Source organism: Chionomys nivalis, chromosome 1, assembly GCF_950005125.1.
Source record: "Chionomys nivalis chromosome 1, mChiNiv1.1, whole genome shotgun sequence".
Classification (NCBI taxonomy): Eukaryota; Metazoa; Chordata; class Mammalia; order Rodentia; family Cricetidae; genus Chionomys; species Chionomys nivalis.
In genome coordinates, this window is record NC_080086.1 from 171583173 (window position 1) to 171604159 (window position 20987).

The 20987-nt window shown below is 49.9% G+C and overlaps 1 protein-coding gene across 1 annotated transcript in view; it reads left to right on the plus strand.

Annotated features, from left to right (window-relative positions):
* The window catches only part of Podxl (podocalyxin like), a 43999-nt gene extending 23985 nt beyond the window's left edge, over positions 1-20014 (plus strand). The window contains exons 3-9 of the mRNA XM_057751501.1: positions 10258-10902; positions 12410-12630; positions 12896-12967; positions 14442-14589; positions 14798-14859; positions 15081-15248; positions 16391-20014. Coding sequence (XP_057607484.1) covers positions 10258-10902; positions 12410-12630; positions 12896-12967; positions 14442-14589; positions 14798-14859; positions 15081-15248; positions 16391-16585 — 1511 coding nt within the window. The 3' untranslated portion in view covers positions 16586-20014. The remainder of the gene's footprint in view (positions 1-10257; positions 10903-12409; positions 12631-12895; positions 12968-14441; positions 14590-14797; positions 14860-15080; positions 15249-16390) is intronic.
* Positions 20015-20987: the final 973 nt, after the last annotated feature.

Genomic DNA, 20987 nt, shown 5'->3' on the forward strand with positions numbered 1-20987 from the left:
TCCATTCCTAGTTCACTTACATATGACATATAGTTGTCTGTCCCTTCCTGTTCTGCGCCTTCCCAGCCCCTGCATCTCTTCCTCTTCTCTCTAAATTGCAAACAAGAAGGGGCTGGAGAGATGAGTCAGGGTTAAGAGCACGCAGGGAACCTGAGTATACTTCCCAATGCAGGCAGCTCACAAAGCCTGGCTCCAGGGATCCCGTGTCCTCTTCTGGATGCTAGGCACCTGCACTTATGTGTGCATATACTCACACACATGTACACACAATTAAATAAAATAAATCTTTTCTTTATTTATTATGTATACAACATTTCTTCCATGTCTGTCTGCATGCCAGAAGAGGGCACAATATCTCATTATAGATGGTTGTGAGCCACCATGTGATTGCTGGGAATTGAACTCAGGACCTTTGGAAGAGCAGCCAGTGCTCTTAACCTCTGAGCCATCTCTCCAGCCCCCATAAAGTAAATCTTAAAAAGTAAATTGGGAATAAGATGATCAAAGGTTTTTTTTTTTATTTTATTCTTTTTTTTAAATTTTTTTATTGAAAAAAAATTTTTTCCGCCTCCTCCTCGCCTCCCATTTCCCTCCCCCTCCTCCCGCCCCTCTCCCCCTCCCCCCACTCCTCTTCTCCTCCCTCTCCAGCCCTAAGAGCAGTCAGGGTTCCCTGCCCTGTGGAAAGTCCAAGGTCCTCCCCACTCCATCCAGGTCTAGGAAGGTGAACATCCAAACTGTCTAGGCTCCATGATCAAAGGTTTTTATTTTGTTAATTTGGCAAGTTTTGGTTTGGTTCAGTTTTTAACTGCGCTATCCATGCCAAATCCCGCTTGGTCATGGAGTGCCGTTATCTTTAGGTGTCATGTTTTTGGTTGATCCTTAGGTAAAACCATAGAGCAACCACTCCATGGCTGTTGAAGTGACTAGCATGAGGTGAGGATATCGGAAAACTCCTACGTGTGTAAAATCCGGCAGCCTCTTTGGAAAAATAGTTGGGCAGTTTATCAAGATGCTAAATACAGAGTTTCCATATCGCTCGGCATTTCCACTCGTAGAGAAATGAAAGCATACGTCCTCATAAAAACATACACACAAATGCTCCTGGAAGCATTGTTCACCGGAGGCTGGTGGTCGACATCGTGCAGAGTGAGTGACGATGAATGAGAAAGCACAGTGGAGCTGGCGAGGGAAGTACTGTGAGCAGTGCTGCGGGCTAAAGAACGGCATGGCCTATAGCACGGATGAAGGATACAGTACAGAGAATAGCTTGGCAGTATGGTGGGTAAAAAGAGCTACATCACAGGAAATGTCCTGAAGAGGAAGATCCGTGGACACTAGTAGATGAGTGGTTGCCATAGGCAACACGGGAGCTTTTTTCTGCTATGTCTTTAGTGTGAAAGTTGTGTTGGTCCAGCAGGGTTGTGCTTAAAAAAAAATCTGTTGTTGCTATGGATACCGTTAGTTCACTAGAAGCTGGGGAGTACTCCAGAAGTGCCTGCTCGTCTCCCTGCATAGCTATAGGTCTTTTAAAACAGCAACATTATTTTAGATATGTATGTATATTTGTGTATGTATGTGTGTGTATGTATGTGTGTGTATATGTGTGTATGTATATATATGTGCGTGTTTTGCCTGCATATATGTATGTGTATCACGTGCATGCCTTGAGCCCACAGAGGCCAGAACAGATCATCTGATCCTTTATAATTGGAGTTACGGATGAACGTGAGCTACCGTGTGAGTTTGGAAAATTGAACCCAGTTCCTCTGCAAGAGCTGCAAATGCTCTTATCTGCTGAGCCGTCATCTCTCTGGGGCCTGCATTTTTTTTTCTTGCTCCTAGGAGCCTGCTTTTTTTTTTTTTTTTTTAACTTCCCCCGGGTTATTCCATTGTTAAAGCCCTTACTGGCATTGTGAGGCAGGGGAGGGGACCTTCTCTGATGTTCTGATTAAGCCCCACTCAGGAAATTGGCTTGGGGGTGTGGTTTTTCCCAGTGTTCTTTATTCCTCTTGCAATTTTGGGCTTTAGCCCCTGGATCATCCTGTTAGCATCACCATTAGTTTTTAGTTATCCTCTTCTTGTTGGGCATGGTGTTGTGCAGTGGTAGTCTCAGCTACTTGGAAGGATAAGGCAGGTTTGACACTAACTTGGGCTAAAAAGTGAGACCCAATCAAAACAAAAAACTATTATGTTTTTGGTAGTGTTGTATTTTAGTTTTGTTCTTTCTTTCTTCTTTTTTTTTTTTTTGTTTGTTTTTGTGATCAGATCGCTGGTCTTGGGTTCCATCCCTGGCACCACAAAGTTTAAACTAAAATTTACTTAGCCCTAAAGAAAGATCAGAGTGATGGCAGTGAGGGACCATCCTTAGCATGCTTAGTCCCACCTCCCACGTGGTGGTTTTCCCTGAGCCCAGGCCCAATGGTCCCTAGGAAGCTAGTTCTCCATCTTCAGCTAGTTGTGTGCTGCTGTCTAATCTGCTTCTAGATAATACCATGCTGATACCACCCAAGGGTGAACTGCTACAGGATCGTAGCCTATTGGGGAGAGCAGGTAGGAGAGCTGGAAGAGAAAATTCTCCCGGCGGCCAAGACTTTGCCTAGTGCATTTGATGTTTTTCACCCGCCAGACCCTGTTTATTTGAGGCTGGTGATGAGGTGAACACATAACAGCTTCACAGGCAGTATCTGAAAAGTGAAAGCCTGTGGTTTAGAAGGGACAGGAAAGGAGAAGGAAGCCAGTCTTCATGGACCCTGAGGAATGAGGCTGTGGTTGCACTAGAGTGGACTGTCTGACTCCTTTGGTCCCCAGGGCTCATTCTCCATCACCTCCATCATGGCTGCTCCGTGGGCGCATGACTAAGTGGCGCAGTGCAGGCAGGAGGCTAAAGCGCAGACGTTCTCGGTGCGTGTGTGCTTCCTGGCAGCCATGTTTCCTGTCGCGTCTAAGGAGTTCCCCACATGCCCCTCAGACGCCTTCCTCAGAGCCATAACAGACAGACTCGGAGCATGCTTAGCTGCGAGCAAAGTATGGAGCACAAAGATCCGAAGATGTACTTGTTACCATTAACTCTGCCTGCTACTAAATAATAAAGCAGGAGGAATAGGGATGGGACCCGAGAGGTTCCCTGCCAGGCTCAGTCCAGAAGGAAATGCAGAGCACTTAGCCGGCTGGCAGTGTCCCCAGAGACCCCAACTCTCAGAAATGAATCTGCCCTCTATTAGTCACAGAATCAGTGGTGTAAAAAGTTGCTTGATGGTGGACCAATGGCCTTCTGGGTTACCTCGGAGGAGGATTTGACGCTGTTTCTGACCTACCTACAGCATGCAGTAACGATGCCAGTGTTTAAACTGAGTTGATTATGGGATTGGAAACTGAGAGTACTGCCTTTTGCCTGCCTACTTTCGTCCCTGTTGCTGCGAAAAAGCGCCCTGACCAAAAAGCCACTTAGGAGGAGACAGAGTTTATTTGGCTTACATACATTCCAAGTTAGGATGTGTACCTTGGAGGGAAGTTGCATGCCAGGGACTTGAGGCAGCTTGTCACCGCACAGAGCAGGGAGGAATGCAGGCCCCCTTGCTTTCTGCTTGCTGTGGCGAGCTAGATGAAAGCCAGCTTCTCCCGTCTCACATAGCTGGGGACCCCCTCTCTAAGGAATGGTGCTGCCCACAATGGGCGGTATCTTCCTTCATCAATTCATCGTCAAGACGGTATTGCGCAGTCATGCTTGCAGGCCAACCTCACCCAGGCCACCTCTCAACGGAGGCTTTCGTAGAGCGTTCTAGGCTGTGGCAAGTTGACATTTTAAACAAGCTGTCACAAGCTTGTGGCGGGATATGGGGGAATAATAGGGAGGTAGAACAGCAAGCTCTCAGCAACACGTTCAAGTCCTTACCATGAACCTTGTGAACGTGATCTGAGGCATGCAGTCTTTCAGGTGTAATCAGACTGTGATGAAATCACACGAGCAGGGCAGGCTTCACTAGCATACCCAGGGGTCGAATGTTGGCTTGGTACCCATGAGGCTTTGGGTTGGGACTTCACGGTCCCCCCTGAAAACCAAGGCACACAAGGAAAAAAGCCACATGTTGATGGAATCACAGAAAGAACCACAGTGACACAGCCAAGGAGTACCAAGAATTGTGAGGAAGAAGCAAGGAAAGATTTTCCTCCAGACCTTCCTAGGGAATATAAGGCTGTCGGCTTCAGACCTCTGGAGCTGGGGGCGGTACCCTTATGTCCCTATGAAGCTGCCTTTAAGAGAAGAACTTGTCTCCCCTGGAGGTACGTGTCTGTGGGGGCACTGACTCCTGGCAACTCCATAAGTTGTGGTGTTTTCCAGCATCATTCAACATAGCTCTCACAATTCTTTTTAACATTTATTTGTGTGCGCACACACGTGTCACACATTTGCATGCGTGTGTGCATGCGTGCACATGCACACGCTGTTAGAGGACAACTTGCAGAAATTAGTTCTCCTTCCGTGTGACTCTCTGGAATTAAACGTGGGTCATCGGGCTTGGCAGCCTTCTTGTTGGACCTGCCCACACATTTTGGTCTTTTTTAATATTTATTTATTTATTATGTATACAATATTCTGTCTGTGTTTATGTCTTCAGACCAGAAGAGGGCACCATTACAGATGGTTGTGAGCCACCATGTGGTTGCTGGGAATTGAACTCAGGACCTTTGGAAGAGCAGGCAATGCTCTTAACCTCTGAGCCATCTCTCCAGCCCCACATTTTGGTCTTTAAGAATACACGATGCTTAGCTACTGTTCTAAAAACCCTTTGGCAGGTTGTGTGGATTGCCATACTGGTCTTCCTGCCAAGAATATCAAATTACATACATCTTTCCCCTGGAAATTCTATTCTGTCCTCTCCACTCGGGGACGTTTGTTCCCACCCTAGCTGGAATCAGTGTCTGACTGATGTACCTGGCCAAGGAGGAAGAGGCACACCAAAACTCTACATTATGCTAACAGTGCTCTCAGTTCTATGAAATTCAAGCCACTGTCAGTTTTAAAATGCAGAATGAGCTACGCATGGTGGCTCATGCTTGGAATTCTGGCATGTGGGGGCTGAGACAGGAGAAGGGTCACCATGAGTTCCCCGCCAGTTTGTGCTGCAGAGTAAAGTTGTCTCCTAACAATTAAAATTAAAATTGAAAAACAGAAAATCAGCAAAAGAAAGAATAGCTATTTCATGAACCACTTAGAAAAAAAATCCAAAACGACTCTGAGGTCACAACTGACAGATAATTACACTCTGTCTTCATTAGGGAGATCCGATATGATGCTCGCCTCAGAACACACGGCAAGTATTGCCGAGAGTTGTGCTATCTGAACCGTCAGGGAACACAGTTAGAGTGCAAGTGAGCAGGGCATACATGATGAAAAGCTCGTCCCTGTGTGTACGCAGTGCTGGAGTCAAATCTTTATGGTGCGTTTGTATGTGTGTCCGTCTGTGCAAACTCAGGTGTAGGTCCTCGCCTTGGAGAGTCCCCTGTTCCCACTGCCCATCGCACTGTGGGAATGATGTGATTATAGACACATGATATCGAATCCAGCTTTCCGTGGATTCTAGAGATCCACACTCGGGTTCTCGTGCTTGCGGGACATCTCTCCAGCCTCTCCAACTGAGACTTTGAATTAATACTAATGTCTCTCTCCAAGACTTCAGATTTCTTCTTGTACAACTGTTCTTAGGTGTTCTTGGCAATGCAACCATCCATTCAGCTTTGTCTTTGTATAACAAGATGTCTCTGGCTGGGTGACTTGGGCCAGCATATGGAATGCAGGATCTCTGGCTGGGTACCTGTATTGATAAATCGGTCCTGATGAGAAAATTGTCATCTTTCATTTATCACCCTCATGTGTATTTTGGGAGCCCTAAGCAAGGTAGGCGTGGCTTTGCCAGACAGGAAAGCGGTTAAATCTACTGAGGTGAGAATGTCGGGAGATGGAGGTTTATGGGTATCTGGTTCATTTCTCTGCAGCACTGTGTGTCAAGACTGGTTTCGATTCTAGAGACCAGATGACATGGTGGTCAGGTAACCCAACACTGGGATTTGGTAGCCCCAGGACCAGTCTTTTGTCTTTCGTCCTTCTCAGCTCTTCAGCTGCCAAAGGGATCTTCCTTTGCATTTTGAAGGCCTCTGGCTTCTATTCTGTGTGGTGGTGGGGCGCTTTATGGAATTAGTTGGGTATTCTCTGATGTTAGTTGGTGGTTTTTCACTGGGGAGTCACTGATCCCTCAAAGGAGCACATGGCAGTATCTGGGGGCGTTTTCAGTGTGTCTGCTACTTCTATCTAGTGGCCAGAGGCCAGAGATGTTGCATGAGCGTGCTAATGCCCAGGGTGACTGTCTACAACAGGGAAGAATCCGGTTCAGAACGGCCATGGTTCGGATTGAGAAGCATTTTCCTGTTCGTCACTGTAAGAAGTCTCTCTTGGCCAGCGTTCTCTCGCTGTGAAGAGACAGTGATGACCATGGCAACTCTTAGAAAAGAAGGCATTGAACTGGGGCTTGCTTGTAGTTTCAGAGGTTAGTCCACTGTCATCATGGCAGGGAGCATAGCGGCATGCAGGCATACAGATAGGGGGCTACATCCTGACCTGAAAACACACACACACACACACTTGAAACCTCAGAGCTCACTCCCAGTGACACACTTCCTCCAACAAGGCCACACCTACTCCAATAATGCCACAACTCCCAATCCTTCTCAAATAGTGGCACTCCCTGGTAACTAAGCATCCAAATGTATGAGCCTGTGGGGGCCATTCTTGTTCAAACCATCACAAAGGGCCAAGTCTGCCTCCGTAGCTCTTAAATTCCTGAATCCCCACTGGTGCTGCCACCTCCTGAGCAGCGTCAAGTTGATGGAGTTATCAGTTGCTTTCTGAACTGCAAGGAGGGACATCCCCGGTCTAGCACCGAGGGGGCTGGGAGGAAGGGTGTCAGCGGATAAAGTGGTAGTGGTGCCAACACGAGGAACCGTGTTCAGTCCTGACAACCTTGCTGGTAATTCAGGGCTGGGGTAGGAGGAGCAACCCGCCTCTTCACCCCTCCGGCTTTACCCTGTCCTGGCCAGGCAGAGAGCTTCCACAGGTACTCAGACAGGGGACCCTGCATACATGAGCATGCATGTATACACATATACGTATATGCCGCACACCCCCTCCCACCCCCAATATAGCTCTAGATTTGTTTGTAGTGGGAGAGAGTTGAAACCCGTCTCAAATAGCCCAGACTTTCGCTGAACTCATTATGTAGCCAAAGACGGCCCTGCACGCCCGATTTTCCAGCCTCCTCTTGCCTGCTAGGGTCGTAGGCATGTTCCTCTATACCTGTCTTGTTTTTGCCTTTAGTTTAGCTAGTTTTATTTTTAAAACCAGGATCTCACTGTGTATGTAGCCCAAGTGGAAGCTGAGCTCACCATCCTTCTGCCGCAGGGGCTGGAGGTGTGCACCGCTACAATGGGTCGATTGACCTTTTTGGTTTTTTGTTTTTTTAATAATATAACATTCTATTGTGTGTGCTTTCAGTCATATATGGCAGTCGGTCCCACCAATGCCACTTCACCTACCGGACACCCATCCCTTAGGGTTTTGACTGCCTTTGGCTCCCATAAGGCCGGATGGCACTACACTTGATACCACCACCTGCTTCCCGAGAGAAACATGTAAATGACAGACTAGGGTCTTGTGTATTAACGGAGAGCACACCCTCCTCCTGCCCGCTCAGCCGCACTTAGCCCTGCAGCAGCGACTTGCTGCTCACTGGTGTCTCCTCACCTTGCTGGGCTCTTTGCACTTGAGCACAGCCAGGTTCGTGCCCCGTGCTTTGCAACTGACAGCATGCTTGTGGATGCAGAGGCTGTTGTGGAAGCTGGCAAGCCTGGCATTGTCAGTTTGTAAGAGGAAACATATGCTGCTCCTGATCAATCTCACGAGTGGGGACTTGTCCCAACAGACGTGTAGGCTGGCCATGCACGGCGACACCCCAGCCTTTCCACTGCTCGTGGTAGAAAGCCAGGAGTCAACACCCTTCCCCCAGCCCACTCCCTCTCCCCAATTTTCTTCCTTACCCTTGTGGCCACACTGGCTTGATGGAAATCCAGTCCCAAATAAAACCTCTGCCTGCCTCTAATGTCCAGCTCTGCACCTCTGGCCACCAGTCATTTCTCTGGGTGATTGATAGACTCCCCTCTTGTCTTGTTACCTTCCAATCCCATTCTACACAGTGAAACTATGGGTGTTTCACCCTGTGCAATGGCTTCTTTTTACATGTCAATAAGATTAGAACTCAGGTTGCATTTGATCTAGGATATAGTTTTTTCTTTCCTTTTTGAGATGGAGGTCTCACTATGTAGCTCTGTTCCTTTTTGAGACGAGGTCTGAATGTGTAGCTCTGACTGACATGGAGCTATAAAGCTAAGAGAACCTCGCTGTGTTCTCAGAACTGTCTGGTGGGGACAGCTCGCTCCCCCGAAGGCCCACGGTTCTCAGCAGCCCCCTCCCCTGTCCTCTAAGCTCCTGGCACATCCCCTAGTCCCGTCACACTCTGCCCTGCCTTCTCCTTTGAAGATATTGTTCTCACAGCATTCTTTTTAGCTTAATGGTCACAGCATTCTTTTTAGGGCAGTTTGCTGTTACGGTGTAGCAATGCATTTCCGTGTCAGGGTGACAAGGGCTGGATTATTTTGGTCAGTTTTAAGTATCAGTTTGACAACACAGCTTAGAATCATCTGGGAAGGGTATTAATGAGGTAATTAATGATCTCAATCAGGTTGGCCTAGTGGGCATGGCATGTCTGAGGGAGACTGTCTTGACTGTTAACTGATGTAGAAGACCCAGCCTATTGTGGGATGCACCTTTCTTTGGGCAGGGGTCCTACACAGTTTAAGAGAGAAGACAACCAGCTAAGCGAGCAAGGACCCATGCTTTATCCTCCTTGCATTCCTACTTCCCTGATATAATGAACCAGGACCCCTTTTATATCCATAACAAGCCCTTATTATCCCCAGAGCTGCTTTTGGTCAAGGTGTCTTGGTTTTTCAAGACAGGGTTTCTCTGGTGTAGCTTTTTTTTTTTTTTTAATTTTTTTATTAAAGATTTCTGCCTTCTCCCCGCCACCACCTCCCATTTCCCTCCCCCTCCCCCATCAAGTCCCCCTCCCTCATCATCCCTAAGAGTAATCCGGGTTCCCGGCCCTGTGGGAAGTCCAAGGACCACCCACCTCCATCCAGGTCTAGTAAGGTGAGCATCCAAACTGCCTAGGCTCCCACAAAGCCAGTACGTGCAGTAGGATCAAAAACCCATTGCCATTGTTCTTGAGTTCTCAGTAGTCCTCATTGTCCATTATGTTCAGCAAGTCCGGTTTTATCCCATGCTTTTTCAGACCCAGGCCAGCTGGCCTTGGTGAGTTCCTGATAGAACTCTGGTGTAGCTTTGTAACCTGTTCTCAAACTCATCCTGTAGGCCAGGCTGGCCTCGAACTCACAGAGATCTGCCTACCTTTGCCTCCCAAGTGCTGGGATTAAAGGTGTGCGCCATCACCGCCCGCCTGGCCAAGGTGTCTTATCACAGCAGGAGACACAAAACCAGGACAGCTGCCTGTCCTGTCATCCCCCCCCGACTCCCCCCCCCCCGCCGCCCACCCGCCACCATCCCAACTCTCTCCGTTTTCACGTCCTTATTCATTCTTCCTGAAGTTACCACGTCTGTCATTCAGCTGTTCTATCTTCAGGTTATCTCCCTGGGGTTGTGGGTTCTGGTCTTACTCAACATAGGTCACCACAAAGCCCTGCCGTGTCACAGTGCTCTCAATATACATTCTTTTAAACCAGTTAAAAGCTTTTCTTCCTTGCCCTGCCCCCCAACTAGGTTAAGCTGCCGTGCTAAACAGCCAGGCACACCCGCTTCCTTGGCCCAGCCCACAGTGGGACCGTGTGAGCGTTTGTGTATCTGCCGTTGGTCATCCATTTGTCCTCTCAGGCTGTGCCGTCCCTGGAAAGGCTATGTGGCTCTTGTCACTACTTGCTGCAGAATCAGGGTGGGCAGGGCAGGACAGCAGAGCCGGTGGTGGACTTGAGGGGCTATGTTACTGTAGACTCTCGTGAAGGATGCAGGCTTCAGCAAGGCAGGTGTCAGAGATGGGTGGGGAAAGGGGTTGATGTGTCTGGGGGGCGAGCTCGAGAAGCTCACAGACACGCTGGCCAACACTTGGTTTGATTCTGTGTTGTCTTCATCAACAGCTGAGAAGGTTGTGCCTACTGCCGGGCAACCTGAAGTCAAAACAACTGTTCCTGTAGACCAGAGTAGCCCAGACCCTCCGACAACAACGGCTACGGCTAGCACAGTACTGACAAAAGCCACAGCTGGTAACCCAGAGACAGTTACATCTTCTCCAACCCAGACAACCACGGCTCCTTCACCCAAAGAAGCAAGGGGCCCAGGCCAGTCTTCAGTTTCTACTACTACATTGCCCCCAGGCTCCGCTGACAGTCAAAGTGGTGACGACAGTGGCCGCCCTACAACTCCCAGTGGCTCCCAGGGTGACAAGATGATCACAGGAAGGCCACCCAGTGACGCTGACCCCACTAGTAGCACCGAACAGCCAGTCCCCTCCGGAGGCAAGAGCAGTGACAATGTCACCACAGCCCCGCCAGCCACTCAGGGGAGTGACCAGATCACCACTCCGGCTTCCCAGACTCCCGACCCTTTAGCTACCGCCAAGTCTCCTCCTGCCTCCACCACAGTCAGCACAGCAAGCCCTCACTCGCCTGTCGCTACTCCTTCACAGACCACAGAAGACCATTCTACCGTTGTTTTCAACAGTTCTGGCCCCGTGCTCAGCCCTCCTGACTTCTCTGTGTCCCCAGGGAAACTTACCATGCATAGTAAGTCATTTCTTGGCATTTTTGCTTTTGCTTTTTTTCCTTTCTCTTCTTTTTCTCTTTCTTTTACTTTTTTAAAATCTTTTTTTTTTTCCTTTTGTTTGTTTTTGCTTGCTTGTTTTTGAGACAGGGTTTCTCTGTGTAGTCCTGGCTGCCCTGGAACTTGCTCTATAGAACAGGCTGGCCTTGAACTCAGAGATTGTCAGCCTCTGCCTGCCAAGTGCTGGGATTAAAGGTGTGTGCCACCATGCCAGGCTGCTTTTGTTTTCCTTGAGAAATGAGAAGGGCTGGAGAGATGGCTCAGTGGGTAAGAGCACTGGCTCCCTCTGCAGAAGTCTCAGCGCCCTCATGGCAACTAACAACCATCTGTAATCATTTGATGCCCTCTTCTGGCAACCTTGGGTACTGCATGCATGTTGTCCATAGACGAAACTGCAGGTGAAACACACAACATAAATCTTAAAAAAAGAGAGACTTGACAGTACCTTTTCCCATAGTGGATTTTAGAGGTGTATGCTGAATTTTAAACATTTTGTGTATCTTCTGCCTTCATCAGCCCTAGCCATGGGCTCCTTTTCTTTTTAGCAGCAACAGAGGTTAACAATGCGCAGATTCAACGAAGCCAGAGCCTATATGGTTGTGGTGACAGGAGCCTGGAAAACTAGAACAATGCTTCTCAGATCTGTTTGATAGAAACACAGTATAAGAAACATGCTTTTAAATAAATAAAAACAAATAAATAAATAAAGGCGGGGGGCATGGCCCAGTGAGGAAGAGCACTTGCTGTCCAGTCTGATGACCTGAGTTGGAGCCCAGGGGCTGACCCCTGGAGATTCGCTTGCTTGCTCTCAGGACTTGTGGTATGCTATGTGTACTGCTGTTTGCTATCCTCCTTTCCTCCCTTTCTCTTTCCTCTCCTCCCTCCTTTCCTCCCTTTTCTGAGACTGGCTGACCTGAAAGGGAGGTTCCTGGAGGCCTGGCCTCAAACTCACCGAGATCTGCTTGCCTCAGCCTCACCAATGCTGGGATCAAAGGCGTGCAGCACTACACTCGATCTTGTTTCTACCTCCCTTTTACTTATTTCTAAAGCGCCAGTCTGGGGGGAGGGGTGGCATTAATATCAGAATCGATGGCCAGCTAAATTTCTGCGCATGCGCCTGTGCACTGGTAGACAGTGGCCACACCCCGCGGCTGGGGCACAGACTGAGTGGGACGTCTGTTCGAATCTCCCACACTTAGACTTGTGCTGTGTGACCTTGGATGAACCACGAAGCCTCAGTGGCCTTGCTGATAGATAGGGGCTGTGACGCGCTAGGCTAAGAAGCCAGTGCCTTTGGAACACAGTGCAGCTCCTCCCACAAAGCAAGTGCCCTGTGGATGTTTAGCTCCATGTCTGCCTCCTATTCCTCCCTAGCCACTGGCTTCAGCTTGGTAGAACCGTGAAGCCAGGAGAGACTGCCCTTCCTTGACGGGTACAGCTGGTCTCCTCAGCCTTTACTGTCTGTTACAGCGCCGCTGGGCACCACCAAAGGGACTCCGCCCACCACCATCCAGATGCCAGGCGTCTTCACATTGCCTGTATCCACACCACGGCAGACTACAGGGTCTCCCATGGGAACCGAGACCGTGCCGACCGCTGAGGAGTTCACCCAGTCCAGCTCTCACTGGACTCCAACAGCCCCTCAGGGCCCCAGCACATCCTCTCCCGTCTGGACTTTGAGGAATTACAAGGTAATTCCAGCAACAGATGGGATAAGAAAGCCAGACTCAAGGGCCCCATGCAGGGCCCTGGCTTGGCACTTCCTGTCTCTTTTCCTGTTCTAACTCAGGCTTTGGGAACAACTGGGCAGCCAGGGATGTTCCTGGCTCTGAAACTAACCAGCCATGCCCGCACCTTGCCGTGTGCCCTTCTCCTGTGCCACTCAACCCTCGCGGAGGGGAGAGTCAAAGGTCAGCTGACCCTGTGCCTAAACCTTCATCTTTTGACCTCTTCCAGCTAAAATGTGAAGCCCCCATGATGCCCAGTGAGGAATTACTTATCCTGAATCTCACCGGAGCCAGCCTTTGCGTGAGTATACTCGTCTGAGCCCCAGCCCAGCCCTCTGTCCCACCCCGGTCCATGAGCTCCTATGTCAGCCCGTCCCGTGCACACAGGACTGTCCCAGGCCCAGAATAGGTGCAGTCCCCTCAGCTTTCGACACCTCAGGTGGACTGAGTTGGGAGACCCTGGCTGCGGTTGTGTGTGTGTGTGTGTGTGTGTGTGTGTGTGTGTGTGTGTGGTATTGGTAGGTTTTACTGGGCCATGCGGCTCAGGCCTATAATTCCAGCTACATAAGAAGCTAAGGCAAGAGGGCTAAAGTCAAAGTCAACCTTGAGTATAGAGTCTGTTTGAAGCCGTTCCTGGTAATTTAATGAAACTTTTTCTCTTTAAAAGTAACAAGAAAGCTAGAGATAAAGATTTTGGCTAGCAGGTACAAGGGCCTGGCTTTAATTTCCAGTACCTCAGAAAAGAGTTAATCTGTCCTGAGCGTGGGTTCAGATTTCCTGGTCCCCCGCGTATCTGTGTAAGAGGGTATAGCAATGTGTACAGCTCTTCCACACTGCCAGTGTTCTGGGCCCACAGTCTTGGGCTGCACAGCGCACAGCCATTGACCGGTTCCTCGGTACAGGTGGTGCCTGGCTTATTGCTGCCCTCTACTGGCCAATGCCGATTTTTGCAACCACTTCTGGAAGCAAGAACTGAAGAGGAGACCTGGGCTTTGCTATTGTTGCCTTCCAGTTCTGTTTTGCTGACACTCATGAAATAAACTATGGGAGCATGCATTTGGCCATTAGAGGTTTAGAAGAAGCAGTGTTTTCCTCGGTTGAGCTTTGGAGAGAAGGCAGGACTAGCATTGAAACTGCCCCTGAGACAATGTTTCAGCTAAAGTCCTTACAGTAACCTCACCATCAGCCCCGACGATATGTTTCTGTGGTTTTTATGCTTAGGTCTGTGTAAGCAACCCAGTGGACACCCCCAGAATCCCATAATGCCTTACTTTCCCTTACAGCCTGTTTCTCTCCATCATAGCCTTAGCCTATGAATGGGAGCTTGGGACATTATTTGTTTTTATTTTTTTGTTTTGTTTTGTTTTTTTCTGATTTGGAGAGAACTGTGTGGCCTTTCCAACTGAGTACAGTGAACAAGAGGCTAGGGAGGAGCAGGTTTAAATCCCTGGATTGCGGTTCTCCCCTGGCAGTGGTGGGCTTCCGTACACTGATTTATCCCACTCCCAGCGGAGGCATGAAAATGCAGCCACTGATTCCAGAGCCACAGGGAGGAAAGGGAACCTGGGAGAGGTGGCGTGACCCGCAGACAACATGCACAGGCTGGGGGAATAGAAACCTAGAGCGAGGGGGAGAGAATAAGCAGGAAAATACTAGTCGATCCCTGGCAGTCCAGGAGTGGCGCCAGTGAAGACGACAGGAGAAAGGGAGCGGTCCCCGAGCCCAAGCTGTTGTCGCCATGTCGGGGAATCCCCTTTGCTCTCTCTGTCCAATAGGAAGGGAACTCTCCAGATGAAAAACTCGTGGAAATGCTGTGCCACTCGGTCAAAGCCTCCTTCAAGCCAGCTCAAGATCAGTGCACTCTGCAGCTGGCGCCCATTCTCGGCAGCCGGGCGGTGGTAGTGAAAAGAGTCACTATTGAGAGTGAGTGGACGGGGAGGGGACCCTAGCCTGTGTGGGCGGGAGTGGGGCAGAAAGATGGTCTGGGGGTGGTGCCAGGAACCATCCCAGGAGACCTGAGGGGGTGACTGGGATAGATACAGGGCATCCTCCTCTTGGGTACCCCCTCTACCCATCCCATAGCACTCTGGGCTGGACCCTGGAGACAGCAGTCTCTCCTTCTTTCCCACAGCGAAGCTTCCTCCTAAAGTCGTGTATGAGCTATTGAAGGACAAGTGGGATGACCTGAAAGAGGTAAGGAGTTTTGTCCTGCACGGTCCTAAGTCCTCTGATGTCCTCTGATGGAGAAGCTCCTTTGTCATTTAAGCATCCGGAAGAGAGGACCATTTGAGTGGGCAGAGTGGGTGGTGGGATGGGGGGCAACAGACCCAGATGGAAAGGCTCACCACAGGATGGGGTGGAGACAAGAGGCCCGGACTCTGTTTTCTGCCCCTCAAGTTCTCTTTGGTGGCTAGGCGGGAGTCAGTGACATGATGCTGGGGAGTGAAGGACCACCGGAAACCAACGAGGACCGCTTCAGCCTGCCGCTCATCATCACCATCGTCTGCATGGCGTCCTTCCTGCTGCTTGTGGCTGCCCTCTATGGCTGCTGTCACCAGCGCATCTCCCAGAGGAAGGACCAGGTAGGCGTTTTCCTGCTTAAGCCAGGGAGCAACGAGCCTAGTGAAAACTCTCCCTCAATCCCTCCATAGCGAGTGGGCCTGGACCCTTCTGACAGGCTCCTGTCCCCACTCCTGTCCCCACTGCAAGGCCAGCCTGTCTCAAACCCTGGAGACTCCTTGTGGTGGCCAGAGCAGAAATACTGGCTTTAAGCCCTATCTCTGTCCATGTCCTGTGTGCTACTTTCAGTCTGTAGCCTTGTCATCAGCACAGAGGGGAGCTGCTCGGGAGATTAGGGGTATCTATGGGCTTAGGCAAGTGCCCCTCTAACCAAAACCTCTTTCGCCTGACCTGCTGGAACCACCATTTCCTCTGGTGTGGTGGCGTCCATCTGTAATCGCAGTACAGGTGCTGAGGCAGGAGGATCACAAGTTTGGGGTCAGCCTGGGCTACACTGTGTGACCCATCTCATTAACAAAGCTGCCACTATTATAGTGTCATTTGACCGTGAGTCTCAACCCGAGCCACACACTACTGGGAACATGAAGAAAATTCCTGGACCTAGTGACCTTATACACCAAATGAGGCATGCATGAGTGATGGCAGTGTGTATCCATGGCCACAAACTGTTGCCAGGCTGCCCACTGCCACCTGCAGCGTGCGCGACAGAAGGACCACCATGTTCATCTTCCCCATTTGAGAAGTCCTGTCAGTTGGTCTGAAGGCGCTCCTTCCTTCCTTCCTTCCTTCCTTCCTTCCTTCCTTCCTTCCTTCCTTCCTTCCTTCCTCCCTCCCTCCCTCCCTCCCTCCCTCCCTCCCTCTCTCCCTCCCTTCCTTCCTTTTTTTCTGTCTCGTTTTTATTATGGAGTGAGAGGTGCTTAGAGGGATGGAGGAGACAAAAAAGAACTTAAGGACAAACCATCTTCAAAAATCTCTCCCCAGTGATGTCACAGATTGCCACAGGAATGAAGGTTGATAATCATGAGAGATGGTCAGGCCTGGAGCCAGGGTGCCCTCCAGAAGCATCTGCCCCCCACAAAGGAGCCACAGGAATTTACTTTAACCAACTTGAGGTCTCTGGGTAGAATGGGGACGCGTGTTTCGTATTAAAGCTCACAGCTATTAAAAATTTGCCTTCTTCCTGGGGTCTTTGTCCCCACTCTAGCAACGACTCACAGAGGAGCTGCAGACAGTAGAGAATGGTTACCATGACAACCCAACCTTGGAAGTGATGGAGACCCCTTCCGAGATGCAGGAGAAGAAGGTGGTCAACCTGAACGGGGAGCTGGGGGACAGTTGGATCGTCCCTCTGGACAACCTGACTAAGGATGACCTGGACGAGGAGGACACACATCTCTGAGTCTGCCGGCTAACCAAGAGCACTGTGGAGCTCCAGACCACCCAAAGTGCCATTTGGACAGGGGGAAGCTTCCCACTGGAAGAGGGAGAGACTGCGGAGGGAGAGTGGACTCCGAGGCTTGCCTCCTCCCAATCCCCGAAGGGCCTTAATTTTTCCCTTTTCCAGCTCAACAAGTCACATTCTATCCAGTTTCCTCGTGTAAAATAACCACCCCACTTGTGCCTGAACCCAGAGCCGCTGGAAGGCGAGAGGAAGGTGGAGAAAGCCACGAGAGGGGCTTTGGGGGAGCCTCTAGTCGTGACATCCTCTCGTCTCAGAAGTGAGGTGACAGAGACGGAGAGGTCAGATGACTTGCGCAGGGCCACACAGCCGTTTGGTGTCAAAGACTGTTTCCCTAAGTCTGGTGCGGGACTGCACCGTGCCATGCCACTGTGTTCCTTTGTGCTTCTTCCCAAGGCAGGAGGGTGGGCTGGAGTGAGAAACAGGCCACGGTGGTCTTAAAAGGACAGGCCCCAAGTTCCCATCTGCACTAGCTTGTTGTATCCCAGCTCCCAAGACTCAGCCTTTAGTCCCACCATCTCCCAGGGCACGGCTTTGAGCCTCCTGTTCTGGGTTCTGTTTTTCTTGCTTTTGCTTAGTGGGATTGGGACTTAGCACACACAGGCCTCACCACCCGGTGGCGCTCTGCAAAGAGGTGGATGGGCGGGCAGAGGAAGGGATCTCATGGCCAGAAGGCTTCCTCATGGCAGCTGACCGAGTACTGACCCTGGCCCATCATCCAGGGCACTCCTAGAAGAAGCGCCTCGAGATGCCTTCCGGCCTTCTGCTCCCACTAGGGACAAATCTGCAGTACCTACTGAAAGCAAGATGTCCTCTGTCTGTTTCTCACTTTCCACTGAAGGGGTGACTCCCCGAAACCCAGAGTCAGAGCAGTTGTCTAGGGACAGACACGGCCTGGGACCCTGACTGGTCCCTGACTGGCAAACGTGTCTCAGTAGACAATCAGTCTAAAGTGCCAGGTGTTAGCGTTCCACGGGAAGCTCGGGGACTTGTCAAGCTGCTGAGCACTGTGCTGTGTGTGCTCGTTTATTCCAGCTGCCCACCACCCAGGGCCAAAGCTCAGACACTGGAAGCTTGTGTCACCCTCCTTTGCCATGGAGAAAAGCGGGCCCAGAACATGCAGTTTTAAGGTGCCTCTGCCTCTGCCCGCTCTCCCAGCATAGAGCCTGGCTTTTGTTTCCTGTGGTCTTGGTGGCACCCCAGCTGTCCCGCTTCTGGTGGCATCTCAGGGAGGCACAAAGCCATGCCTGGTACCTAGCACAGGATTTTTACAGGCTTAGCTGTCAAGCGGCCATGTAAAAGGCTGCTGAGGGCAGGGACTAGCAAGGTTTCATCTGGCCTTCTGAGAAGGGGGAGTCTGCGGGGAACTTTGAACTTGGTCTGTTTTGTTCTTGGGCATGAATTCCCATGGTCCACTGTTTGTTCTGGAGAAGCTTAGTTTTAAAAGGAGCTAGGGGGAGGACAGGCATCCTCTGCCTGACTCCACCTTGACAGCCATCACCCTGTGCTCTTCCCTAGGGAGAAAAGGTTATCAAATGAAAGCAGGCTCAGTGAGTCTCCCAGGCGCTGGAAAGATGCTCCTCTCAGATGGAGGGGAGGGTAGAGAGCAGTGCCAGGGCTTTCTGTCACCAGAGGGTTCACTCTGTCATAGTCTGCGTGAGAGGCTACTTCAGGGTCACAGTCACTGGGGCAAGGCATTTGATAGACAGAAAATTCTATTTCTGCAAAATGACCAATATTGCAACCCCACAGCCTCTCAACTACAAGATTAGAAAAAGGCTATATGGGCTAGAGGAATGGCCATGAAAGCTCTGGCCAGGCTGGTCCAGAGCTCCTTCTTATGTGCCCAAACTGTGTATCTGGCCTCAGCTTGTTCTTACTGCTGGGACATCTGTTCAACAGGACACACCGCCAGCATCTATAAAAGTCATCTTCCTTTGTTTCTACTGGGTTTTTAGAGCTGTCAGTTAATTCAGAGTCTCTGGCCGAGAAAAGAAAGAGGAAGGGCTCTCAGCAAGACTGCATTCAGCTGTACCAAAGAGAAATCAGAACTCCTCACTCAGTGACAGATGGTTTCCCCAGCTGCAAACCCAAGGGCCTGGTGATTCTGACTGACCAAATCCAGTGGCTGCTGCTGCTGCTGCTGCTGCTCTGTGAGTTGGAGAGAAACAGCTAAGCAGTCTGCATCACAGGCAGGACCCAGGCTCATCAGGGAGACTCAGGCCTTCAGGCTTCCTCGATAGAGGAAGCTAGCAGGCATTTGGAGCTTTTTTTCTTTTCTTTTTTTTTTTTTTTTTTTGCCCCTTTGGACAATACACTGTTGAAACTTTGAAAAATAAATTGAAGTTGAAAGGATATATACATATTTTTGACACTGTAAATACAAGGGCCACATGTTTGTTTACCCTGCTCTATTTTCAGAGAGTAAATTTTGGGAAAACATTTGATAGCTAAGAGCCTTTTTTTTTCTCTCAACAAGAATGTAAATGTCTATTTAGTAGAAATGACTTTTTAAAAATGAAAAACAAAACAGGCTGGTAACAAAAGCATTTACCTTGTAGATAGGGCATTTTAAATTTTAAAATGTGGTCCTTGCTCCTCCCCAGCCAAGTCTTAATCCTACTGTAGTATGGGCTGGTGTTCAGAATGTGCTTATGGCTGACGGTGACAGGGAAAAGGTTTGGGAGACACAGTTCGGTCTTTCTACAGGGAAACACATCCCAAGCCACAAAGTAAGCAAATGGGTCAAAACCAACCCAGGGACAGGACAAGATTAAAATACGCATCCCAGACTGCTCACCCTGTGCTTTGTATTTCTCAAGAACAGAGAATTTAGGACTGCAACTCACAGGTACAAGGTCAACACAGGATACCACCAATCCTTCCCGCACGCTACCCCGGCAATGCTGGGGAGGACACAAGGGACACCCAGCCATGTTGTTGGGCTCTGGAATCATTTGGGTCCAAGATGTAAATACACATTTTTGGGGGGTTGTTTTTAAAAAACTCGCTGAGGAATGTCCAGGAGAACAAGGATCAAAGGGAACACTATTGAGCAGGCAGAGAGGTTGGGGGAAACCCTGTGGTGGAGTTTTTGCCATTGCACCTGCTGATTCCCTCAGGTCTGCTGAGAAGCCAACACCGAGCCCGGACCACTGTTTCATGGGGCCTTTCTGTTTCTTAGTGAATGTCAAGCAGCTTGCCCAGGAGACTGGGGGAGCATGTATTTTAATGGACAGGGGTCTGAAGTACACTGGAATTTATTGAGAAACTTGTTTGTAAAGACTATAGTTAACTACTGCATTTTCTTATAGAATATATTTTGGAAAATTGTACACTGTCAATTAAAATGCTTTTGTGTAAGCTGGTTCAGGCCCTAATGTGTTGCTCTGGCGTAAATTCTTAACCCACTCACCTAAGCCATGTCCTCTGCTCCTGTCCACACCTGCTGCAGCTGCCAGTAGGGGGGAGATGCTGGAAGAAGGAGTGGAGGACTCCAGGGCTACCCAGTACCTGAGAGGACCACATTGTCACCCTTTGGCTCCCCTCTACTTCTGCTTGGGATGTTCCTATAAGTGACCACCCCCAAAGAAAGATGCCATGTCTATGGGGCATGAAAGCACTGTCCAAACTCTGCTCTGGCCATGGACAGTTGCTGCAGGGGCTTGTGGCTATCTTCTCCAGGTACACAGTGAAGAACAAGAAGATAGAGATTCTTTACATCTCTGGGCAGCATTACCAACAGCCACATTTTCTCAGCACAAGGGAAGCCCGATTTCCAGGCATGAAGGCAGGAAAGGACTGCCCTGCAGGTCTGGCCCGCATTCTTAATCTGCATCCACTTCAATGGTCATACACAGCAGGGAAGAGAAGGTGGTTTGCAGGGAACCTTATCTTTTTGGCCTAGGCCCTGACTCCATCTTCTCTGCCTTTGGTGCTAGATTCTTTTTTCCATACCACCATCATGCTTGAGTTCCAACAACACATTTCGTGTCTAGATTGTATCCACAGTTACCATGGATTTTTCTTTCATCTTTTGTGTGCTGGTAGGTAAGTGACACCCAGAGGGGCGGGCCAGAGTTAGGCCCAGGGTGTTTTGAGGTTAACCTCATGAGTATGCCAAGGATACAGAAAAGATCCAAATGCCAGGAACTCCCACAGGACCATGGCCCTGCTCAGGCACACTGTTCTAACGGTGACTCATAGTTATCACAGCTCACAAAACAGCTCTCAGGCTCCACTTTTCCTGAGTAGGTCACTGCCCTGGCTCCCAGCCCTAACAATCTAGAGGTCCTCTCAGTGGCCCAACTTTCCCATTCTAAGAGCCCCCACCCCCAAACCA